Below are 25,331 nucleotides of genomic sequence, written 5' to 3'. Positions count from 1 at the left end.
AATATAAACCATAGTTTAAAATTTTTATTAAACTAATCTGATTGGAGAAATTGTGGTAGAATAGGTTCTCCTCGCCATTTTAGGATGAGCTGAACAGATCCCTGTAGCATGAGGGATTCAAGAAATGTAACTTCCTGCCTTTATTTATATTTGTTTCCATAAATAAATATGCTGTACTATTTTTAGGCGAAACAGGGTTTTTTTCTTCCTATAAGTCTGTCATGGTTTAACACCAGCCAGCAACTAAGACCCATGCAGCTGCTTGCTCTCTCCCTCCGCCCCCCCCCCCCCCCGGTGGAGTGAGGGAGAGAGACGGGTGAAAAATGAGAAAACCTGTGGGCTGAGATAAAGGCAGTTTAACAGGTAAAGCAAAAGCCACGCATGCAAGCAAAGCAACAGAAGGAATTCACTTGCTACTTCCCATGGGCAGGCAGGTTCAGCCATCTCCGGGAGCTCAGGGCTCCAGCACACATAATGGTTACTTGGGAAGACAAATGCCATCACTCCAAACGTGTTGTGTGTCCCCCCTTCCTGCTTCTGTCCCCAGCTCTTCATTGCTGAGTGTGGTGTCATAACATCATATGTTATGGAATATCTCTTTGGTCAGCTGGGGCCAGCTTTCCCGGCTGTGCCCCCTCCCAGTTTCTGGTGCACCCCCAGCCACTCGCTGGCGGGGCGGTGGGAGAAGCAGGAGAGGCCGTGATGCTGCATAAGCGCTGCTTAGCAGTGACAAAAACACCCCTGTATTATCAACACTGTTTTCAGCACAAATCCAAAATATCGCCCCTTGGTAGCTACTGTGAAGACAATTAACTCTATTCCAGCCAAAACCAGCACAAAGCCATTACAGTGTTGCTGAATTATTTTCATTGCCGTATCACAGTACAAGACCACTCCTGAGTTTTCTACTGAGCAACAGTAGCTGCAATGTGTATGTATTTCCAGGGACACAGCTTTATGTAACCTGTTTACCTTGTAAGACTTGTAAAAATCAAATTCTGTACTCTTTGCCCCAAACAATTAATGAATATGTATGTTCACATTGGGTCTAGGATCTGTTTTTGTCAGAATGCCCCCTCAGGGACTTTTGCATGCTTCAGATGCGTAACACAATTGAAGCCGTTTCTTTGTGAGAAAATAGGTTAATGACTTGCCAAAAGGCAGATGTTAATTGGAAAAAATGCATACAAGTCCTTTTCTTTATAATGTATATGGGTTGCACTTGTTATGACTTGCATCCAAGAACAGGTGCAATTTGAATTGACTCAGCTGAAGGGATGTGCTGAGTACACTCCTCATCAATTTCACCAGCAATTTTAAATCCAGCAGAAAAAAATGAGTTTCTAAAACTAGTCAGTGATTGACAAGCTGCATTTATTACCTGTTACAGAACATATTTATAACTTTGTATTGTAGTTAAACATCTTAATAACGTGAAAATAAGGTCTCTGATTATTTATTGGTATTAAAGAACTTTACTGATGAGCTTCACCTGAGACAAAATGTGTCATCCCTTTCAAAATACTTCTGTAAGAGAGGCAGCAGTTCCAGACAAGGTACCACCAGTGTATTTGTAAATGCAACTTAAAGTGGGAAAATTGCTTATTTTCACTCACATGTTTCCTGCCATGAAGCTACACAATCAGATTGAGGTCTTCACTTTGCCTCGCTTTGTTTTCCCTGTCTTTAAAAGCAAAAATGAATAAAACAAGTGGAAAAAAATATCTGGGAGTGTTAGGGTCAGAAGAGCTGCTGTTTGATAGTTTAGTAGTTTGATCCAAGGGTCTCTGGAAACTTCTAGGCTGCTCATATGAGTCTGCTGGAGCAGGAACTTCAGTTTGGATCCATGTGCCTAACGTAACCTCATCCTTCAAGTCACTCCCTCACCTGAGGAGGGCTGAATCTAAAAGTCAGGCGGCTGGCAAGCAGCGATGGTCTAGACCAGCACAGGAACATCTAGTTCAGGAATCCCCCAGGAGCTTTGGCATTAACAGGGTTACTGAGGCTGCTGGCAACTGGGCTCATGAGGTTTCCCCACACCTGCAACAGGGACCCGGACATCTGTGGGCTCAGTGCACTTGCAGAGGCAGGAGTGGGCTGAGAAGAAATGCTGAGGGTCTCAGTACCATCTAAATACAGGATTCTGCAGCTCAGAGTAGCAGTCAGGCTTGTGAGTCCCTTTATGGCCTCTGCCCTTACAGACCTGGATAAAACAGAGGGATCCAATTTGTCTTCAAAGCTGCTAAAGGGGAAGCAATTGCCGTAAGAGAAGACAGCCATTAGCTCTCTTTTTCATCCTTCTGTGCTTTGTATTGTAATGAAAAAGTACCTCTGTCTCAAGTTTTTTTCTTCCTCCTATCCCCAGAGGAAATCCCTGCTCCTTTTAGAAAGATAAAATCTTAGGAGAAAGTAGCAGGAACTGACACTCTCTGTGCTAGAGTGTGTTGCTGAAGCCTTTTCTGGCCACAGCGGTGGAAGTCAAAGGCTTACAGTGCTTACTCCAAACCCTGTATTGAATGTCAATTCTTTCATAAGGTTCAGAAGATTTACAAGATTCATAAGTGAAGCATGTTTGCAGCAGTCTGCTGTTTATTGGGACTTTATGAACAAGTGTCATAGAGACAGAAGTCTGGAAGGGTGAAAGCAGTAAAATCCTTTCTGATTTCTTTTAAGAAAGATTCAGGTGAGCCACGCACAAAGGATCCTGCTGCTTCATGCTACTTCCACATGTCAAAAAGAAACCTATAAGATGAATGGGCTTGGGTGCTGAGAAGGACAAAATGCTCCTGTCAGCAGTTCTTCCTCATGAGAGCACATCGTACATTTTTTAATCATTCTTTTTATTAATATTCTCACCCTATGATACATGATGGGAGCACAGGACCCAGGATGTTTGCTAGAGCCTAAAAAGAGCAACTTGAAAGAGAAAGATGAGATGGTTGGCGATGGTTTCTGTCTATGTCCAAGTTCTGCACTGATTACTGGGGGTGTTCTGTTAAAATTACATGATGCTACACCGAAAAATTGATCTTGCGAAAAAGCAGAGCTTAGCTCTTAAATTATGAGACTTGAAAATTCTTGTACTTCACAAGACCAGCTTTCACTTCAAGGAAATTTTATAAATGTAATAAGATGCCATTAACTTTTCAGTTAAGCAGTGAGTGTAATCAGGCAAAGCATAGTAGATTATAATATTTGATTGTACGTAACCATACTGAGTGGTTTCGGTCTGTGCTGATGTCTCTCTACAGCTTCATTGCTGAAACACTGCGAGCTTTTGTGCAGCTTCTGCAATTTATTCAGTATAGACCTAGCCTATAAATAGCTGCATTATTGAAAGACTGTGAGAGGTTCATTAGAGAAGTTGCGATAGCCTCATTCGAGCCAGGGCTGATATAGTACCACTCCAAGTTACCAAGGAGTTTTCAGCATGTGGGTAACACTGCACATGAAGCTGGGCTTTTGGCCATGCGACAGAGTAGATGCCCCTGCAGTCATCCCCTCGATAACCCCAGCTGCATACTCTCACAAAGTACACTGCACTTCTTGCTGGCTCTGGGCACAGGGATTTCATTTCAAAAAAAAAAAAGCTCGTGGGCACGCCAGTCTTGTCGCAGCCCAGAGCCAGGATGCAGCCAGGGCGTGTGCTGGGGGCTGGGGCCGCGGGACATCCTGCCCAAGGTACCTACCCACCGCTGCAGACACAGCCAGGGACATTAGTCATCTTAAAATCACACACAGGCACAAGTACTTGCTGACTCAATAGGAAGTTGCTGCCTGAACTCAGTGGGACTTCTCACATGATTGAAGTTACATGCTGAAAATGTCTTATCTTGCACACTGTATTCACATAACCGGGGGGCAAAGAAACAAAATTTTAAAAGCAGCTGATGGCTGTTTTCTTTCAAAGGTACCTGGAAAACAAATATAGCCATTATAACTTGAGCTTCTGGTTAGTTTAAATGGGTGCTTTGCTATTTATTTCACAGATGTCTGAACTAGAACCTCCCACTTCTGGCTCTGGCACTTAGGAAAATCAAGAGTATTTGGGACCAAGTTCCCAGGTTGTACACAGACGTTACCCTATAGCCTTTTGGGTACTCCTTTGGAAGAGAAGCTAGAATGAGAAAGGTTTCCAGTATCCTTCAAAACCATTAAAGAGGAAATATCCCTCATTTTTTTCTGTTTTTCTTTTGTAAAGAAAAATGTTCTTAGCTATTCTGAGTTGTGTATGTGTTTTCCACATTTCTCTCTTAAGATGTTTGAGTCAGTAATTTCAAAGTGAGAGAGTTGTGCTCTTGTTACATAATCTGAGTATCGGGAGGGAATTATCCGTATTTTTCTGTCTAATGGATTTGGGAGGAACAGGGAGGAATACAAAACTAACAGTCTGTAATATCTGAAAAATGCTATTCAGTATGAAAAAATGATGGATACAATAAAATCGTTCTGTCCTCGCCCAGCATCTTACCAGTACTTTTACATTTGTGTACATTGTAAGGTAACAAAGCTGAACCTTCAGCACTTGCTGAAAAAAACCAGACTGAAATGCCTGAGGTCTCATTTTTAAGATTTGGCCCATGTAAGGAGTCACTTAAAAAACTATATATGATGTAGCCCATTAATGTTAGCTATGACACACCCAGTTCCTCTCTTCCCTTTTTTTATTATCTGAGGAACGATTATGCCACAAGAAACACTGGCTGGGAGGTTTCCAACAGCACAGGTTTTTGTCAGAGAATGCTGATTTGTTGTAAGCAGAATGTTTCGCAGCAGCATCTCTGTTTGGATGAACTTCCGATGAAACACAGGCAGGTTTCCATCACAAGCCCGCCTGATTTCCTGCCAGCTTGCCTGGCAGATCTCCAGGCTCCACAGCTCCCGGACAGCTCTGGACTGAACCTGTGATTCTTCCTGACTTCTTTTCTTGATATTTTTTTCTTTCTTTTAATTAGAGGGAAAAGGTCTTGGGAGAAATACACATTGACTCTGCCTGGCTTTTTCTGGTTGTTCAGAATTAAGTACTTTGATAATAAGGAGCTTGCACAGCCCAGTCCGTTCGTTTGTTACATGGGAGACCCAGAGCATCCTGGGTCTCTTCTAGATCCTCTCTTCCAGACAAGCTGCTCAGGTTAAACTGCCTGGAAGCTAAAGCATTTTCATACCACATTGAGCTTCATTTCTGAGCATTTTCAGGAAACCTAGTGCCAATATTGGTCTCCTCCTCCCTATTTTCTAAGTGCCTAATTGCACTGTGGTTTCTCTGTACTAGCAGTGCCCTTCAGCTCTGTCTCTTTCACTCACTCCTCCCAGGCCAGTTTCTGGTACAGAGGCTGCATCAACCTCTCTAGCATCTTCTGGGCACTCATAGCTGCTGGAATCATGGAAGTGAGGTGGCTTCCTGGGACCTTAGGCACAGAGATACACTTTAAAAAATCTGCCTCAGTGGCCAGCTGCTTGTGCCTTGAATGCTGCTTCCTGGTTTATCTGCTCCATCTTCCCTTGGTGCCAGAGATATTTCTCTGCACGTCAGTCTGAATCAGCTGCGGGGTGCCAGTTGTTTCGTTTTTTTCTCTTTAAATGTGGGGTTATCTGAGGGCAGGACCATGTACAGGCGTGTGCCCAGGGTCCTGGAGGCTCAATAGATGAAGCAAGGTCGGGAAGGCAGATAACTTCTTTCACCTCAGGGCTCATGTTGTGGGCAGCAGCTTTATCTGCCTCTGTACTCCAGGCTCTCATATACGATTCTTTCCTTCAGCCCATCAGTTTCATCAGTATGTTAATTGTGTCTGTGTACTTGGGTCAACTTGGCTTTGAAAAGCATGTGACTGAGAAGAAGCATTTGGCCAACACTGAGAAGACCTGGAGATTTAAACTCTGGATTTTATTTGGTCTTGGTGTTACCAAACAATAGCTGTAAGCATCATCTTAATATTCTCTTTAAGCATTAGAGTATCTTGGTTTTTCCATACCTCTCAGTTTTAATATTTTCTCAATCAGGAAAACCATTACATCTGAAAGTGGATTGTCCAAGAGGCTCGTGCAACCAGCAGGATTAGACTGTATTGCTGTCACAGCATGGCCAGGAGCTATAGAAAGAATGGGGAAAGAAAGGGTTGTGCCCCAGTATAATTTCCTAGGCAGTGCTGTAAGCCCTGCCAGACCCTGAAACCTCCAAGAATAAGAAGGGGGGTTCAGGTTTTAGGGGAGTGAGTGGAAAAGGCAATGCCAGCAGAAGCTGAATGCGGGCAGAGAGAGAGAGATAGGGAGCAGACAAATATGAACCCCATTCTGCCTAAGTCCAGCCTCTGATAATTAGGTTGAACAGCTTTCCCAAACGTACCCACAATCTCTGACTCCTTCTGCATTCATTGTTTGTCCCGCCTATATTGTCCATCCTGCTGTAGCCCATCAGTTCTTTCCTTATCTCTTCCTCTCTATGTTTTCACCCTTACTTCTCTCCCATCCTTTTCCTCTGAAAAAATATTTTGCAGCCTACAATTAGTGCACTTGGCTGAAGTCTTGTTGGGCATATCAGGAAGTATTCTAGATCACACATGGGTGGAGTTTCCCAAAAGCATCAATTTTGTATTAATGTTGTATATATAAACAATGGGCCTGCCAAACCCTGAGCAGTGTGAGGCAACCTCAGAATGCTGTGCCTCCTCACAGATTTCTGTCGTGGCTTACCTCACACAACAGAGACTCCATGGCCTCCACAGTCACACAGGAAAAAGTGACCATGCGCATAACCTCAGCATACACCAGGAGGAATCTGCCTCCTGTTCGCTCGTTTCTTCTGAGCAGTCTGAAGCATCAGTTCCAATACTGTTCAGTAGATGCCTGTCCAAGTGGCCATTAAGAAGTTGTGATGGGTAACACAGAAGTGCAGACATATTTTCAAGCTTGTGCATGAATTACTAAGCTCATTTCTGCCAGCTGTTGGGGGATAACGAGCTGTATAATAATTACATTGTTTGTAGCAGCTATGGGATCAAGTTTGAATCAGTACAGTGTCTGCAAGAGGATTTGAAGTAAATATTACAGTTCATACAGCACTAATATGGCTCGACATACAGACTCACTTAGCCGATTTGGGAGCCCTGACTCCTGGTTAGGAAAGTGGTGGGCAAGAGCCCTTATAATTATTTCAACCACAGACCAGGAGTGCCACAAATAACCCTCATTTACTGCATTTCTCTTCGTAAGAGGCCATTCCCACAAATTTCCCAATGTTTGAATGAGATTTTCCATGCTAGGTATCCTTTTCAGGATTAAATTATCTAGAAACTTTCAGCCTTTTTGAAGAAGGAGTTAATATGTGATCCTGTCTTTGGATCTTCCCTGGAGGCCTTCTGTCATCAGAAAGCATATGGACAGCTGATGGGAGCAAACTGGTGTAGGAGACATTCCTTCTGAGGGCACAGGCAGGCAGCTCACTGGAAGCTGTCACAGAGAATGACCCAGGCCAGACAAAATGTAGATACAGTGGGACCAAGACTAGCTCAGCATGAAGACTAAGACTGGGGAAAGGAGGCAGAAGATCCGAAAACTGCAAGGGTGGATGGGGACAGTATGAGACACTGAGGAGTTTGAAGCAGGACTAAGGAGATTTGTAGTGTTGGCAGAAGTCAGGCTTGGGGCAACAGGAAGAAGTGGCCCTGGTCCATTAGACCCCGTTTCCTACCAGTCTGCAGAGCAGACCTTTGCTTAACTAAACATCTACTGAGCCACTTGCTTGGTGTCTTCCTCAGCTGCGCACCTTCCTGTGGCACGAGTGAGCACAGCAGATAACACCCTGCTCCTGCCATTGGTTGCCCCACCTGCTCAAGAGGCAAAGGTCAAGGTGTGAACCTAAAAGCATGAAGAAAATGCATGCAGAGAAAACTGTCTGGTATTGTATGTTAAAATCATTTTACTAAGGCAGCTCTTGAGAACTGAATTTTATCTCTGCATCTGTATCATCAGCCTGGCAGCTGTACTCTGTGTGGGAAGCAGTGGGATGGAGATCTGAAAAGGCTGGCAAGGAGGAGGATGTAAAACCCAAAACCTGGAGACTGCGAAGTTACAAGCAAGTGTTTTGAATTCTTGGTTGAGAACTGAAAGATGGTACAAGCGAGAAAACAAGAGAGTCTGAAGGAAGAGACAGTGCAAAGCAATGCTGTGATCAGATGTCCAGTCAATAAGTTTAATGTCAGTAGGAAGATGGAGAGAGGAGGCCCTTTAGAGGGATGTAATTAGTTCTGTATTAGAACTGTGAAAAGTAGAAATGTGAAAAGCTGCAAATGAGGTTGCCTGATATCCTGCCTGAGAAAAGTGTTCTGCTATCTATCTGACCATGGTTTTATGAACCATAGACCATGTTTATTTGTTGCTCTTCCTATTCGATTTTATGATGGTGAGTGCATCCTTTTGCATTTTTTAAAATCAATTTGATGCTTGCAGATTGATTTGCCACACTAACATTCTCTCCCTCTCTCGATCTGTTCAGCCTCTAACGAACATCCCACACAGTCTTCCTCTCATGTGTTCATGACCTCGCTGACTCCAAGGTATTTTCCAGCCTCCCAAGTACCCTGCAGCATTTTCCCCGTCTCCTACTTGCCAGTGGCACTGAGTAGGTATCACCTTGGCGGCCGTGCCTGCAACTCTGTGCCTGTTGAAGGGAGAAGGAGCCGCTCACCTGCTAGATGTTTCCCCACATGTATTCCTCAAGTGAGGGAAGCTGTGTGCCTGGGAAAGGCAGCAAGTTAAGCATAGTGTCATCAGGGAGCCTAAAAGATTTGATTTCCTACAAAGCCCAGCTCTGCCACTGAGAGTGCTTTACCTCAAGCCATGTCTGCTGCTTCCCAGTTTGCTTTCTCCTGAAGTCCCTGGCATGGTGTACAATGCCTGGCTGTATGGCAAGAGGAGACAAGTCTTGCTTCGGAGTATATGGTGAGGGTTTGGGGCAGCAGCCTCAGGTAGATGCAGGGGCAAAGAAAAAGGAAACCTGCTCAGTGAACTAGAAATTCCCACACTCTGTTGTCAAACATGCTTGTTCACTGGTGTGGAAAAGGGAACCTGAGGAGAAGACAAATGAATTTGAATGCATTTTAATTGGGATTACGGGCATATGGTGTGGTGCCATTTGTTTTCCTCTTCCTGCTCTGTAGTGGGGCTCTAATACCTTCACACATTTGCCTTTATTTGTCATGTCAAAAGGGGAGACAGCAAGCAGCTTTTTCCTCCTCCCTCTTTGGGGGCCATGCTAAAAGCTCTCACTTCACCCTGAACTTTGTCAAAGGAACAATCATGATTTTTAGAAAAAGTGCAGCCAGATTGCAAAAGCAGATTAAACAGCTCTGACTTATTTTTATTAAACTTTTCAGCTGCTCCTTGGAGGACCTTTGCTATTTTCCAGCAGCAGGAAGGGATGGATTCAAGGGGAGAGCAGGGACGTGATGTCCACAGTACCACAAGCACACGATTCACCAGCAGCTGGATAGCTATCTTTTATAGTTATGATAGCATATTTAGTGTTTAGTAAAAAGCTACTTAGGGAGCTGTTTCCCTTGTTGTACAGCAGTTTGTAAGCTGTAAGATTCAGACATAAGCCTTTAATTATGCCTAGCATCTCCGCAAAAAGCAATTTCAGTTCTCTCCCCTGCCTCATGCAGCATCTTGGGATGCTCTGCATTTGAATGTGAACAAGCTATTGTTTAACATGGCTTTAAATCATTACAGAAATGTTCTGTAGCATCCACTGGGAAAGCCTGCTCCCATCTGCCCTGTGCATTTCTCACAGTCTCTTTGGGAACCAGGGCCAGTAATCACAGAAGTTTTGTTTAAAGGTTAAGCACAGAGTAGCATTATCTTCACACACTGTGCAAGCTAACAACAGGTGAAGGTGTCGCTCAGAAACATTTATAGAGGAATGCAAAGATTAAGATTAAACATCTTTCCCGGTCTTCACATAAGCATCTTTCCATTTATTTTCCAAATGTGTATATGACACATTATAAGACTTGCAGGAGACTTAGAAGCTAATGCCCACTTAAAATAAAATGTCTCTAGCACAGCTGAAGCCAGTCTTTTGCCTCTCTCGACACAAGCCCTCTGTGGTAGACTTCGGTCAGCTCAGCACCATGGCATCCCAGCCTTACCCTAACTCTAAGTCTGTAGCTCCTGAATAAAAGTTGAGAGGTTTTTTTTCTTCTGAGAAATGTGTATGTTTTATTATGGCTTAGACTTGCAGAAAAAGCATGAAACATTGCCTAATGTTATTCAGTATGTCCTATATTTGATGCTCCTTTTGTCCCAGAGTTTCTGTTTCAAATAATGATGAAAAAAGTTCTATTAAATTTACATCAAAGGAAAGTTGGGGAAGCAGAAACATGAATAACAAACACATGCATAATATGATTCTGAACAAAGAAGCCTGTGCTGTCAGTGTGGCGATAGGCCGCGTGGGAACACATGTATGTCATTGCAGCATATTGCAAACACATGTGGGGGTCATCCAGATATGTTTGGGGGCAGCTGAGATCCCTGTTTGAAGGTAAATTTGATAGACTCTGGTTTGCACTCTGGCAATGACCGCACTTTACGTCTTTATAGAGTGGTTACCACAATCCTGTATGTGTTATCCCGCACAGGCTTCCACATACAGATGTGCCAAAGGAAGAGTGTAAAGAATATGTAAATAGCCAGTGTAAAGATTCACTGAAAAAGAAATCACAGATGAAAATGACATTCTGAAAGTAGTTCACACACATCTTTAAAATGAATGGGAAAAAAAAAATCATTAAATTGTAATGAATTTCACCCACCCAGACAGAGCTCCAAAACAGTTCAGCACTTTTACTTCTGCAGCAGCTTGCAATTTTACCGTCTGTTCCAGTGAAATGCAGAGCATGCCAAGGGGCCATGGCTCTGCATGGAAGTGAGGATGTGTTCGCCCAGAGCAACTGAAAGGCCCTGGATTCAGGTTCTTAGTTCAGAGCTCTTCCACAGGAGCTGAGGACATGCTAGTATTTTACAAAGGAGATTCTGACTGTTTGTTCTGGAAGTGATTTAGCATTTTATACTTACGCAGAAATAGGTATGCTTGATGTTTGCTAGTAATACTGTTTTGGTTGGTTTCATCAGGTATTTGGAATCTTGACCAGACACTGTCTATGACTGTGAACACATTTCTGTTTTCCTTTACTAGCAGCTCTGGCCCCTGTTCTGCGTTGTGTCACGCCCAAACTGAGGCAGCACCCCACTGACTGCCTGTTCTTTATCTGATTTTTCTGAATGTTCAGCACCCATAACATTGCAGCAGACTTTCAGAAGCGGACAGCCATCAGCTATGGTAATTACAGTTGGGGTCAAGTTCTCAAAAGCACTTGGCATACTGCCCCAAGTCTGGTCCCAGGCACAGATACATACTGCTTTCCTGTAGGAATCGCAGCTCTGATTCTGGGAGTCACCCAATTCTGTGCCCCACAGAGGAGTCCTGGCTGGGAGGTGGGTGGTCAGGATGAAGGTGGCAGGTAAGTGTCTGTCACACGTGGTGATGCTGGCTTGTGATGCTTGCAGTGCCAAAGAAGGAGAGAAAAAATGACAATTCAGCTATTACAAAATGATAGTTATGAACAGGAGGAATCCATAAATACAATATGCATTTTATGCTAATAAAATCAGGTGGCTGACCCACTGCATGCAGGGATTGATGTGAAAATAGCCACTTAAGTTTTGGCACACTATAGCTGAAAATACTAGAGCAGGTCTTTAAACCTTGGGCCCCTACATTACTTTTAATGGATCTCCAAAAGGTACCTAAGGAAATCCAAGATTTATATTTGTTATGCTAGGATCTTAAATTTCTATCTACATTATCACTGAAAGATGCTTAGAGCTGCACAAATTCAAAACAGTTGAAAAAAACCCACTGGAATAGAATTACAATCAAACTTAAAATAGTTGTATTCAAGACAGTAACCACTAAAGTCAGTTGTAGCAGTAGGCTTCTTGAATTTCTGCCTCAGCAAAGGCAGAGCCAAGGGTGAAATAAGATGGATGAGACCACTGAACGTAGGATTAGAGTTATCCAAGTGCCTGCTGGCTCTTCCAATTGACCCTTGAAAACTATCCTACCTGTTCTTGGAGCAGAGTAAATGAAGGCAGTTTACCAGTTTTTAGACTAATCCAAACAAATGTTAAAGAGACAAACAAACAAGGGACAAACAAACAAAGGAAAAGTCCCCAAGCCAAAACCAAACAAGAAACCAAAGACCCTTGCCAGTCCCTGGAGGTAGGCAAGGTCACTGCCTGGGATTGCTCTTGCGACTCACAGGCAGGCAAAGCTGCTCCAGCTCAGACATGACGCAGGAAGCCATGACAACATGGTGATGCGACGCTGCTGGCACATGGGGCTTGGCTTGAGGATGAGCTCTCACTCCCCAGCCGTATCCCAGTGCCCTGCTAGCACAGCTCAGACTGCCATCCCCCAGCCTTACAGTGAGTAAAAGTGCTTACAGTGTGCCTGAATGCTTGTACAATGTCCCACCACATGCACAGACAGTTGCTGAAGCCCTGCCCTGCCAAGGTCGGTGGGAATTTTTGTTATTGACTTTTGTGCAGGCAGGATTTCCCCCATGGACACACACCTCCTCCCGGATGCATGGGCATGTGAGTGTGTGTGTATATGTATATGCTTTACAGTACTAAGTACTTACAGGAAGGCATCTTCTCTCTTCAAATGTTTTTCCTCAACTTTGTATTGCGTGAAGTCAGACCCTCGCTGTCACAGCGGCAGTTTCTCACAGCTTAATGGAGTTAAAGAGCCCTTCTTGCTCCTGACTGCTGCAATAACAATCAGGCTGGGAGGAAGGGGAAATGAGCAGTGCAGCACACGCTGTACCTTCCAGCCACCAGCTATTGTTAAGAGCACGTTGCTCCAGACAGAGTGGCAGCAAGGCATGGGGTGGGAAACAGGTGTAACCTGCCAGGAACACCACTCTAGCAAAGTCAGTTTTTAATTCAGAGGAGTACCCCTACTTCTCAGCTGCCTCTTCCCACCAAATTGAAACAGGTTGTACACTCCTGTTGCTCAGCACTTGAAAGCATAACAAACGCCTTTACAGCAAACCAAGAGCTCATTTTCTTATGCCAGCACTTTGGTCATTCATCTACAAAGTCACTAATCTTTTTTTCTTCAACTCCCTATCACAGCATAGCATTTCACATGCAACAGTTTGCTCTCAGGTGGTACGTTTCCATGTGCTTTGCTATAGTTTGGGTTCTTTACAAAAGATTCTGCAATCTCTCCTCCTTGCTTGCCCTGTTTGTCCAGCTTGGGTTTCTTCTACTCTCTTCAGAAAGTCCCACCAGCAAAAGCTGCCTAGGCTGTGGTAGCACCCATGGAGTACTTTGCTCAAGCTATGTCTACACAGGTGTATAGCCTGGCACTACTGGCCGGGTTTGGACTGCTGCTGGGTGGCCCAAGCCCAGTCCAGTTACCTCACCCCCTAAATTCAACTGCGGTGTGTTGTTGAAGACTGGCTGCCCTTGCTGAGTTCCTGCGCTGTTCTCAGACACGCTCTAGGATGGTTTATAAACATCAGCATGGCGGTCCTTGCCAGAGTGCATGAAGCCAACAACCCACATGTTCAAACCTCTTCTTTGTTTTAGTGCAGGAGTTACTGTCCTGCAGTGCAATATTAAAGCCTGTTTGTGGTCAGGTTTAGTTCACTGTAGATCTGCAGCCTTCATTGATGCCTGGTTTTCAGGTACCTGCCTCTGCTGAGCACTCACACATTGTGCAATGCAATATAAATGAGCATGTTCAGCCCAGCTGCCACACCATAAACAAGCATGATGAAAGAACATCACATCTATGCCTGCTACTACCCATCAGGGCTTTATCTCTGCTCCTTTTCCTCCACTGAGGCCTGCAGATGAAGTACAGCCTTGTATACACCCCACTCGTGAAATGCCTTCCCTGGCTGGCTGTTCCCTGTCTAGGATTATCCACCAGCTGGGACTATCCACCAGCTGTAGGACACAGCTGCTTGGCAAGGGAGTCAGTGGACCATGAGAAGGTCTGGCATCTTCTATCCCTTACTAAGCATTTTCTCCACTTGTCCCTTATCTTTCTTTTCTGCTTATAGTTACCGGTTCTTTTTTACCACGGGATCATTTTGGGGAAAGAGAATCCACCCCCGCCTCCTCTTCCTCCTCATGCAGCAGCTCTAGACTGCTCTTGGTGGACTCTGCTTGGTTTCTTCAGGAGATAGCTCAACAACTTGCCAAAGCCCCACATATCTCCCCCAGCAGCTTGTCTCTGTCTTCCTCCCCTTCCGCAGCTGCTCTTGCAACACGCACGGGTGATACTGCCCTGTTTCTGGTAGCTTGGCTTATTTGGCTCAGCTGGAATGATGCTGAAAAACAATGGGAAAAAACCCTCAGAAATGCTTTCCCCCAAGGAAAATTCTCCTCTTTAAATAGCCCCTTGGCATTTGCAAGGAAAAATACGATTTTTATCTCATGAACATGATTCCCCAGTCATCTGCACTTCTGGGCTCTGTAGCTATTTTATGTTCATCCCCAATATATGCAATTTAACCTGGAGTTATGATGTATAGACTCAGACTACGAGAAAAGGACTAGAGACTCTGTGTTAGTAATCAAGTTTGGCTTTATTTCACTCAGCAGTGACACTGGACAATGACAACTTACAAGCAATTTTGGACTGAACAAGATACATCTGTCCCTGTGCTGCAGTGGAGACACATCTGTCTGCGCCCCCAAGAGCTGTCGTTGTCTCCTCATCTATCACTTCCCACTTGTGGCATCACTTCATCTAGTCAACAGTAACTCACTGTCTGCACTGCCAAGAAACTTTGAAAATGTTCTGCATTTCATACCAGGAAAGGCCATAGGTGCACTTTGCATGTCAAATGCCTCAGAAAATGGTTCTGTGCTGCTGCAAACTCATCCAAAGTACATGTGGATACAGTTCTATGTTGCTGTTTTTTGTTTTGCTGTGTTGTTTTTGAGTACTGGTATAATGTACCCTAATAAATCTTCTTACATTTTGCTTTGTACCTTTCAGCATTGCATGACTTATGTCTGATTAAGGAATGAAGATGGGAAGGGTAAGGAGCCATCCCCATGTGGGGCTGAGCTGGCACAACCCAGGCCACACCATGTAAACTCAGCGATGTGAAGTCCAATCTCCCCTGTACTGTAAGTGCCCTTGTAGGAGTAATGAACTCGCCTACTTCTTACAGAAGTATAATGATGCCAGATGGTCTCCCCAAGTATGTTTCTATCTCAGTGTCTGGGCGGCTGAGCTGTCTGGGGGACAAACAGTGCCATCAGGATGATGGCTGAAACCACCCAGGATTCCTGGCTCAGGGGAAGCACCATGCAGGCATGTCTATACTGCTTCCAGGGGCAGATGAGGCAAGAAGCAGGACGGCTGTGTCCCCACTGCGCTAAACCCAAACCCATCATTTCTACACAGAGCTGGCTGGGATGCAAGTGCACCACCTCCCAACATGGAAAAGTGGCTGGGATGTGGGGCAGAGACCCGGGCTGTCTCCAGTGGGGCACTGCTGGAGCATGAACATTGCACCTGGGCCAGCTCTTCTTCAAGCCACTGAAGCGCCAGCACACTGCACTGCACTACCAGCCCAGCTCCCAGGGGATTTATTAGCTGGAGCGGAGAACCTGCCTTGGGAGCACTGGCTCACTGCCACCGCAGCCACTCCAGCGGCTCGCATCTCTCCAGAAACCAGAGTGCTGGGAAGGTAATGCAGCAACACCTAAACCCTCTGTGAGACTTAGAAGCAGTTGTACCTGCGTTGGCTGTATTATTTCCATTACCAGGAGTAGCCAACCTCTAGTAAGGGAAATCCTATGTCATTTTATAACATTAGGAAAACAGACACCACAGTCTATCATCAAGCCTCACAACTTAGGTATAACTGATCATAGATGACATGTACCACTGGAGAGATGCTTACCCACAGCTCCCATCTTCACAGTATTTCTTTTTTAACTCCTTGTGCTGAACAGCATTCTTCAACATTGGGCTTGCTAAAAGCACTCATGGTTTTGTCATGTTCTATTCCCAGAAGTCAGTGATGACTTCAGAGGGAGCAGCGATACCACTGCTGACTGTCTCTGAGAGTCCTTCCTCATGGAATATTTTGAGACTCTAGTTGGCCAAAAGAATATTTTTTAACCTTTTTATCAAAAAAATCTTTTAAAAATCAAATTATGTAAAATAATAAAAGGAAGTTTATAAAAGAAAAAAGTTTATAAAAAGTTAAAAAAGGAACATCTTGCTTTGAAGCACTGTTTATAAACATCAATAAAACATTTACATATTTTAAAAATCAATTTGTGATAGGATTTCTGATTTGTAGGACAACTTGACACTACTGTGGCTTGTCTAGATTGAAAACAAATTTCAACGTGTTGAAAATCCTCCCCAAAGTGGAAATTCCCAGATCTAATCTACTCTGAAGATCACACAAACAGCATTTCATATTTTTAAGGCAGCAGATCAGAACGGCATCATTGCTTTCTTCCATATGGCCAGAATGATGCAAAATAATATCTGGAGCAAGAAGAAAAAATAATCTGTGACTAGTTGGAATATAAAGAAAAAGAGCTTTGTTGAAATTTTTTTTCAGAGCATCATCCCTCACAGCTCGGAACCTCTCCGCATGAGTTTGGCATAAGCTGTGCTATGCTAAACCTCTGGCTTCAAGGCTTGCTTCTGCACTGCTGACAGCTAAAGGTGCAGAATCTGACCTTGGGCAATCTGCTCTGGCTGACCCTGCTCCGGGCAGGGGGCTCGGTCTCCAGAGGTCCCTGCCAGCCTTGGCCCCTTGCTTAAATAGCCCCTTTTCCTCACACCTTAACCACAGCCTGCCTCCCCTTTGCTCTCTTCCCTGCTGTCTTCTCCAGGAGCCACCTCCCCACAGCCAGCTCAGGGACGGCAGTGGCCATGACTGTCCCCTGCTGGGGACGCTGGCGTTGGGCTGCACCTCTCCACGCCCAGCATGACCTCTGTGCTGCCTGGCTAGCCCTTGCAAATGGCAGTGTCCCCCTGGAGGGAGGGCAGTGGTGTGAAGAGGTTGTGTTCTCACTGCCCAAAGCAGGGAGCTTTTTGCAGCAAAATGGTTGGTTTGAATGGCCTTTTTTCTCAGGGAAGAAGGTCTGTGCTTCCAGGCGTTCATGGGGCACAGGCATGGCAGCCACTGAGAGAGCAAAACTGGGCCAAGCTGGAGACCCCGCCAGGCAGTGCCAAAATAGCCAATTACTGCATAGCCCATTAAAAAGAGAATGGCCTAAAAGTTATCCTGCACTAATGGCATCAGTACTCCATGACTCCCTTCCAAGAAGCTGAGATCAACAAGTCATTTGCAAGAGTTAAAATGTCTTCAAATGTAAATGCAAGGGTTCACAAGAGCCACTGTTCAAATAAAAAGTGATGAACAGAAGCCACAATGTCTTACTTAAGACAGAGTCATGGAGAAAAAAAATATTTGCAGAAAACTAAGCAGCTGCCCTGAACTCACCATTTTTTAATGTAAATGAAACATTTTTTCCTGTGTCAGGTCTCCAGTGATGCTGCTTCTGCTGTGCTCCTTTGGTAATTTGTGAGATGAATCTGGGACCTGGGACATCTCACCCAATCTGTATTCATTTTAAGGCAGACTTTAAAGCATGTCTTGCTTATGGAGAAGGAATTAACTTTTTCCCCCCCAATGATGTATTTAAGTACCTCGCACACTTATTTTACAAGCTTTTATAAATCAAGCTGTCACCACCTTGACATGTCTACTTAGAATTAATTTTTCTTAGACCAATATAAATGATATCATGTCTTTGCTTGTCTGAGGAGGACAAGAACATCTTGTAAGAAAAAAATCCTCAAGATACTTCAACAGACATGCTTATCTACACCCTGTGAGTAGGTTTTTGTGTTCTGTGTTCATAGTGAGTTTGGAAGGAATGAAGGCAAACCAAAGCATGCCGCTGCAGTTGTTTGTGTTCCTGTGAGCCTGCATGTGAGGATCAGGTAGTAAGGTAACTGGCAGACTAAGCAGCTGGTATTTCTATCCATCTTGGTGAGGTAAAGAATTACTTCATTTTCAATTTAATTTCTTGGAAATTGGAAATTTTTCTGATTATAGTGTCTACTATGTAATTCTTCACCTCAAGTAGTGCAGTGCTGAAGGGTGCTGCAGGCCATGGATAAGTATTTGACCTATGGGCAGTCACATACATTAACAGCAGCAAATCACTTTTCATTTATACTAAAGCAAACTAAAAAACCCATGTCCATTATGTAATAAAAAAAAGTGCATGAATAAAAACCCATGCCTAAGGTACTGGGCTGCCCGAGAAAGCAGGTGCAAAATGGAATGGTGCAGGTGAACTAAGCACAGATCAAAACACAACAGCTCTTGAGTGGGAAGCATTTTGCACAGAATGCAGGGGCCAAAAAGGCGTGCAGGGGTAGCTGTCACCCCTGTGAACAGCTGCAGAATTGGGCCCCCAGTCTGAGATGCCCAGCTTCAGGGCAGCCCCTGTACTGAGCACTCCCGTCCTCCTCCTGGGCGAGGAGAAGCTGTTCTTTGTCAGCCTTAAAGCAATACCCAGAAGAGGGTGGAGACAAATGTCTTTTCCATTATCTGAAGAGCTCACAAACAAGTCTTCCTTCCCTGCTCCCCCAGTACAACTCAGAAAGGCTGGAGCCTCTCTGGAAGGCAGCCCTGGTACCGAGGGACATGGAGACACTCCCAGGCCAGGGCTGGTAAACGCCCTCAGGGAGCTAAAGGAGCTCTAGGACACATGCATCACTGGAGATTTAGGGCTGCATCCAGGGGAGAAGATCCAATAGCCTCTCTGTAACTCCCATCAATGCTTGTAAGGCTATAGGTGTTTGTCTGAACTGCAGCATTTTCCACAGGAGCCACCAAACCAGAAGAGCTGTGCTCATTTGGCAAGAGCAGGAGCATCGCTGCCGTGGTGGGGCTGGCTGTGCAGAGCTGTCTGGTGCCCAGCGGGGAGCAACCTCCATGCCAAAAGCCCTGACACGAAGCCAAACCAATGACATCAAACCAAACCACTCGCCTGTCTTTTGCTGGGGACCAGGCCCCACATTTGAGAGGCTGAATCTTTTACTCTCTGTGGTTTTTACAGCTTGCTGAATCTGTTTCTGGCCACATGTGAACGCAAGCTGCAGTAAGTGAATTCCTAGGAAGTGTTAGACTTTTGAGCAGCACTGAGGAGAAACCTGCTTTAAAAGTTTCTGCTGTGCCTGGGCCTGATGCTGCATACATATCCCACCACATGTATCGCTACGGGTGTCTCAGTGATGGTACATGGGTTGCAATGGGAAACCTGCTTAGTATTTGAGCCTGAAAATTCTGCCAATGCCAATGTGATCAAGCCCAAATATCCTAATTGCTTAAAATAGCATTTGATGTTAATATTAACCATCAAAAAAAAATAAATAAATCAATAATAGAATTTTGGTCTACACATTATGGTAAACTGCCATTTCATTTACAATTTCAAGATCTTCTTTCTCAGGCATGAAGGCTAGAAAGACTTGTTTCAGATACATGAAAACGAAGACAGTCATGAAATTGCAAGACCTGAGGAGCTAGGGCTTAGCGGAAAAAAACATATGTCATGGGATTCACAACTAAAATTGGGAGAGTGAGCCATACTGCACTATAACTACAGTACAGGTGTGCAGAACTGCAGTAACTGCATCACCAGGAAATACAGTTATGCAGCAGAAATATCTCTTAAGCCTGTATTTCATACAAGTCAGAAATGACACTTCGTTACAGCCACAGAAGCCAGCCAACAAAAACTGCGGAGCCTGTGCTACCCTCCCAAACTGTCCACACCACTGGTAGAAAGGCACACGGGAACTAGAAGGCAACTGCCACTCAAAGCTGCGTTGAGGCTCTGTTTTCACATGGAGTTTGTCCTGGGGAACATTAAGAAATCTTTCCCTTCAGTTTCCATATCAGGTTTTCAGATCAGCGCTCTTCCCATCCTCTCCTCCTCCAGGCTGCTCGCAGTGTGGAGTGCTCTTTTCCTGTTTACTCTCACATCCCTTTTTATTACAAGGCAGGAATTTTTTATTTTTTTTTTAAGCACACTCAGGCGCCTGCTTGTTTTTTCTAAAGCTCTACAGGGATTTGTTGGCGTCTTTTGCAGCAGGTCATCCTGTTTTCAGACAAAGTTCCTGTCTTGTTAAAAACAATCATTTCTGGATGTCTCTGTGTGGCTCCTGCTTTTAATCATCCTGAGTCCTTGAGCCATGCAATCTGCACTCCAAATATTTAGGTTTTGTTTGTTTGTTTGTAGCTAAAAAAAAAAAAAAAAAAAAGGAAAAAATAAAAGGAAAAGAAAGGAAAAGCCCACAGAACATTTTCAAACTGCCACCCTTCTGCAGGACAGGAGACCTCTGCACACTGCAGTAACAGACCAGCTGTGCACAGGATGTTGCACACTCAGGTCCAAGGCTACAACTTGCAGACAAAACAGCAGCAGCAGCAACAGGTCCCTTTACCACCACTCAAAATGCCCGTGCTGCCCTGGGTAGCAGCAAGCTGGCCACACACGCTTGAATGCTGGATAAGTGCTGGCCAGCACGGCTCCCTGCAGCCTCAGCCAGCCCTAGGGATCGAACCACAAGGCACAGCTAGAGGATGGAACAAGCCAGAGTAGTGTTGGTCCATCTTTTGGGCATGGTCTGCACGTTAAGAACCTAGCCAAAAAAAAAAAAAAAAGAAAAAAAAAAAGTAACACTGTCTTGTACATGGCAATAATTTTTGGAGCAGATCAAAGCTCTGCATGGCTTTCAAACACAGAGATGGACAGTAATAGGGCCATTATAATGCTATAGAGCTTATTGGGGTTTAATTTTCTGTTGAGAGAAGAACTCAGACAATCGTCTATCATATTTCATCTATTTCAATTCTGTATGTGCCCCTTACTACTGCAGTGAGGGCAACCATCCAAAGAGTACCGACAACATCCATGCCGACAACACCTCCTGTGATGAGGAGACCACTATCATTTTAGTTCCACTGAGGCTGGGAAAGGTATTTTGTATGACTTTATTTGAGACAGAGGCAGGAGATTATTCTCCATGGTACATACCCTCTATAGCCAACAGTAGAAGGTATTCTCTGTCAGGGGGCAGATAATGCCCCTAAACTAGAGTCCCCTGCTGAGCTCTGCTCTGTGCAGTCTCTCCTCATTACACTAGTGAAGGGGGGCAGTGTCCTGCCTTTTAAAAGTTAGAGAATGTGAATAAACCCTTAGTACATGATGATATAAGACACCAAAGTGCTTAACAACAAGCATCTAGTACCCTTCACATATAAATAAGTGGGGAAAGTTGATTCACAGGTAATATCTCCCATCTTAATCTGGGACAAGAAGTCAGGTCTCTTTTATCTAGCCTCGGAGGAAGGGCTGGATCTATCTGCCAGGCTGTGCTGTTGCCTGCAGTCCTGCAAGGAGGACTCGTGGGAGCACAGGCCTGAATCTCTGGGCTCCTAAGATACCTTCCAGCCTCTTACCTACTGGGAAATGCTGTTATTACAATGAAAAACCCAAAGAAAAAAATAAACAAACAACAAAAGACAAATGACTTATTATAACTTACTCTCCTTACTGGCTCCCAACTTGCACTACAGCAAGCTGTATCTTCAAGGGTCTTGAGTCACCTCCTTGGAGCCAAGGCAAAGCTCACTTTCAAGTGCGCCTCCAGGGTTTCATGTACTGCTATGTTCCAGAAGGTGATGAAACATGTTTAAAAATATGTATGTTTAAAGGTGCCACAGCCTGCAGTTCCATTAAGAAAAAGGGTCTATTGTATGCTTCCTGATGCTGAACACTCATGCAAAATGATCATCAATCAAAGTTTCAGACCTCGGTAAATTTACCCCTGACAATTCTTATAGGAAGATGTTACACAATCCCTCACCCAAATGCTTTGATCTCCTAAGTCAAAGTCAATATGTCCAGCTGGATAAATAGCATTAAGCCCAGCACTGCTTCCTGTGTAAGTGATAAAAAATTGATAAAATCCTGACTTTCAGAAGCACAGGTGCTTTAAATCAATGGAGTACAGTTCACCAAAGCTATTAATACCACCCCGGGAAGTCCAGACTAGAAGCAAAAAGCTTTGAAATTTTCACGCTCCTTAGTTCAGAAATAGAGTTTAAATTAGATCATTTTTAGGTGGCCACAACAACTGAGCCATACTCTGGGCCAGTGTCAGTCAGAATCATGCCATTTGCTTAACGGGACCAGAGTCCCAGAGGTGAGATTCAGCCTCCTGCACTGCTGGCCTCCCTGCAGCGCAATGCAATTAGCTTTTAAGGATGTGCTCACAGAAACAGTTTTACAGCCTTGTCCCTAGTCCCCGTCCTAACCAGCCCTCTCTTCACATGTGTTAGATGTGTCATCGTCCCCCTCCCTTTCAGGGTCCTATCATTTTTTAAACCCTACTTAGTCTCCTTGGACTCCTAAATGACCATGATGAGAATGCTTCCTCCTCTTCCTACTCCTCCTCCTCCTCGTATTACCATGGGCCCACAGTCCCTCTTTCTGGGCAACAGCACAGCTGAAGCGTTTCAGGCAGATTTCCTTCCCTCCAATATACCTGCTTCCCAGCATCAATAATCTATTAGAGATCCTGTCTTACTGCCCATTCCCCTCCTCCCCCAGTAATAATGACATTCTTGAAAGCTTGAGATAAATATCCTGTTACAAAACAGATGATCAGGATGAATATTACTTTCATCCATTAAGTTACTACTTGTGGGGGAGTGGAGATAGTCTGTTTAGCCACATGGATGGTTTTCCATCATTCATACATGTCACTGACAGTGGGGCAAAACAAAATTTTTTACTTGATCTTTGGGTTGCTTCAGCTGAATTCGATGCTTGGAAGGAAAAATTCACCCTGGTCCAAGGGCCACTCTGTAGCAAATATAGCCCACATGTTCTTATGAAAGTCCTGAAAACGTATGGGAAATTTCAGAAAAATATGGACCTTGTGCTAAGAAAATCCTTGGAGGAAATCTTTGACATATAGATGTTAGGAATTCATTTTGATTCCTCTGAAATGATACACTCATCTTCTCTCTTCCAAATATACAGTGACTGTAGCTTCCTAGAAGTGCTATGTCTTCTAAAAAAACCCACAAAATTGCTTCCTAGAAACCCTTCTTTGGACCTGAGGGAAGGAAAGGAGTCAGAAAACAAAGCCCTCCCTGCCACTTCTCAAGAAGCATTTCATACTTCCTCCAAAAGTGAACTAGACCACGCTGACAAAGAAGTGTGAGGCAGCCTCTCAGCAGCAGAAATTAAAACAGACACCTTGAGTTTCAACAAATGCCCTTGCTGGGCACATTGTGAAGAACTAAGGAAAACAGTCTTTACCGAAGTATATGTTGGCTAAGCATTTTCTGCCCATGCCAGTAAAAAGAGCTAAGACAGAGACCAGAGCAGGTGGGCAGCCTGTTCTCGAGAGGGAGAGACCACACTCCATGGGAGGCTGTTATCTCAGGTTCAGTAGCCCCATTTTGTCTAGAACTTGCCGTTTCCTCCCTGGCCTCAGTCACAGTTCATAACCCCACCCCAAGCCAAGCAAGAGTCTCTAACACGTGGTCTTAGGCAAAAACAACCTCAGCCAATGCTTGGTTCCCTCCTTTCCAGTCCATGTAACACTTTCAGCAGCATGTAGGACACATGTCAGGTGCCCAGGAATCGCTTGCAGGTAAACTCTTCAACCCATAGTAACGGGAGGCAGGTGACACTTTTTTGGAGGCCTGTATATGAAGGTCAGGTTGGAATCTGGGAGGAAAGGAGACAAGGGGCGTAGGGCTGGAGCTGCACAGATCCGCAGGGAAGCTGTTGGCATAGGGGAAGTTTTGGGGTCATCTTCACCTTACTTGAAATCCCTGTCTGGAGCTTGCCTTGCCACAGCTGGACCTGATCCCTCTGGCATGTTTCTCCCATCTCATCTCTACTGTCTTTGTGGTCAGAAGTTCATTTACCCCTTCTTTCTCAAGGTAATGTGCTGAACCCAGCTTAATGGATCATCAAAGTGACTGATCAATTCCAAGCCCTGAGAATAAAAAGCCCTTGGTTAATTTTTCTGCAATTTTGGCCTCATCTGCCTTCTAAAGTAATATGCAATATATTTTTGCAGGGACTCGGTGGCAAAATCAATATGGGCTATGCTTATAACAGCAAAAAGGCAATCAACATCACGGGTCCTATTCCAGGCACTGCTTTTGCCTTACTATGTCAGCTAACCCAGCTTGAGAAACTGCTGCAATGCCACTCACAGGGAGGTGAGGCACTACACCTGAAATGGTTTGCACAGCACAGACTGCTGTTATCTCAATGGCTATGAATTTTCCTATTGTTTCTTGCTAATATGTTAATGTCACGGTTGCTATTTGTCATGGAACATATTGATGAAGAGAATTAGGTCAATTTACCTACAGTTGCCTCAGCACTAAACCCAGAAATACCTACTGCTCTATTTGTTTCCAGTCCAGTCTCTAGGTTGAGAATACTGATCATCTTACTCAGATGAGATAATAGTATCAACGTGATTGAACCAAGTGATACCTCCTCATTAGAGAGGGACAGGCATGCATCTGACAATTAGATTGTAATCACTATTTTCCCATAGCAATATATCTCTTAGCTTTACCAACTTATAATGCAGTATTCATACATTTACTTTTGTAGTTGGTTTTTTTTAAAAAAAAAAGTCCAGATAACAAAATCCTTCAAAGAAAATACCCCATTGCACATTTCTGAGTTGCCCTGAAGCTGAATGATGTGGGAAGGTGACCTCTCCCTACGTGTGTGTAACAGTTCTTGTCCACCTGACATAGCAGAGGCATCACGTGGGCTGTTAATGAGTCTCAAAGGAGTGGGAGCAATTGTTTTTAAATAATTAGTCAGTGTCTGAATCTAAGAGAGATTAATTTTATCAGTGAGCACAGAGAGCTCTTGGTATGCAAGAACTCATGCTTATTTGCCTCCAGTTTTCTCTGAGTATCCACACGAATCAACACGGGTGGCTGTTGAAAGCGCTGGGCTAGAGTGAAGAGTGCTCTCACCCCGAGCACTCAGTGCAGAAGACTTGGTTCCTTTATTTGCATATTGCATAAATCCTGGGGAGGAAATATGAGGCACTGAGAGTCCCTTTGTTTTTGCTCATTGGATTTAAGCAATTCCTCCTGCACACATCAGAACAATGAATCCCTTCAGTCCACCAG

General features: G+C 44.4%; 1 protein-coding gene across 9 annotated transcripts in view; it reads left to right on the top strand.

Moving 5' to 3' along the window:
* POC1B (POC1 centriolar protein B) overlaps positions 1–15,075 on the top strand; it is a 72,269-nt gene extending 57,194 nt beyond the window's left edge. For 2 of the 9 annotated variants that reach the window (XM_055710937.1, XM_055710935.1), the window contains 2 exons: positions 5,759–5,916; positions 7,969–14,670. In XM_055710937.1, the coding sequence (XP_055566912.1) occupies positions 5,759–5,914 (156 nt within the window). In that variant the 3' untranslated portion in view covers positions 5,915–5,916; positions 7,969–14,670. The other 7 variants (XR_008732331.1, XR_008732328.1, XR_008732327.1 and 4 more) reach the window with 7 other exon arrangements.
* Positions 15,076–25,331: the final 10,256 nt, after the last annotated feature.

This window comes from Falco cherrug, chromosome 5 (assembly GCF_023634085.1).
Source record: "Falco cherrug isolate bFalChe1 chromosome 5, bFalChe1.pri, whole genome shotgun sequence".
Classification (NCBI taxonomy): domain Eukaryota; kingdom Metazoa; phylum Chordata; class Aves; order Falconiformes; family Falconidae; genus Falco; species Falco cherrug.
This window is presented reverse-complemented; position numbering and strand designations above follow the sequence as displayed.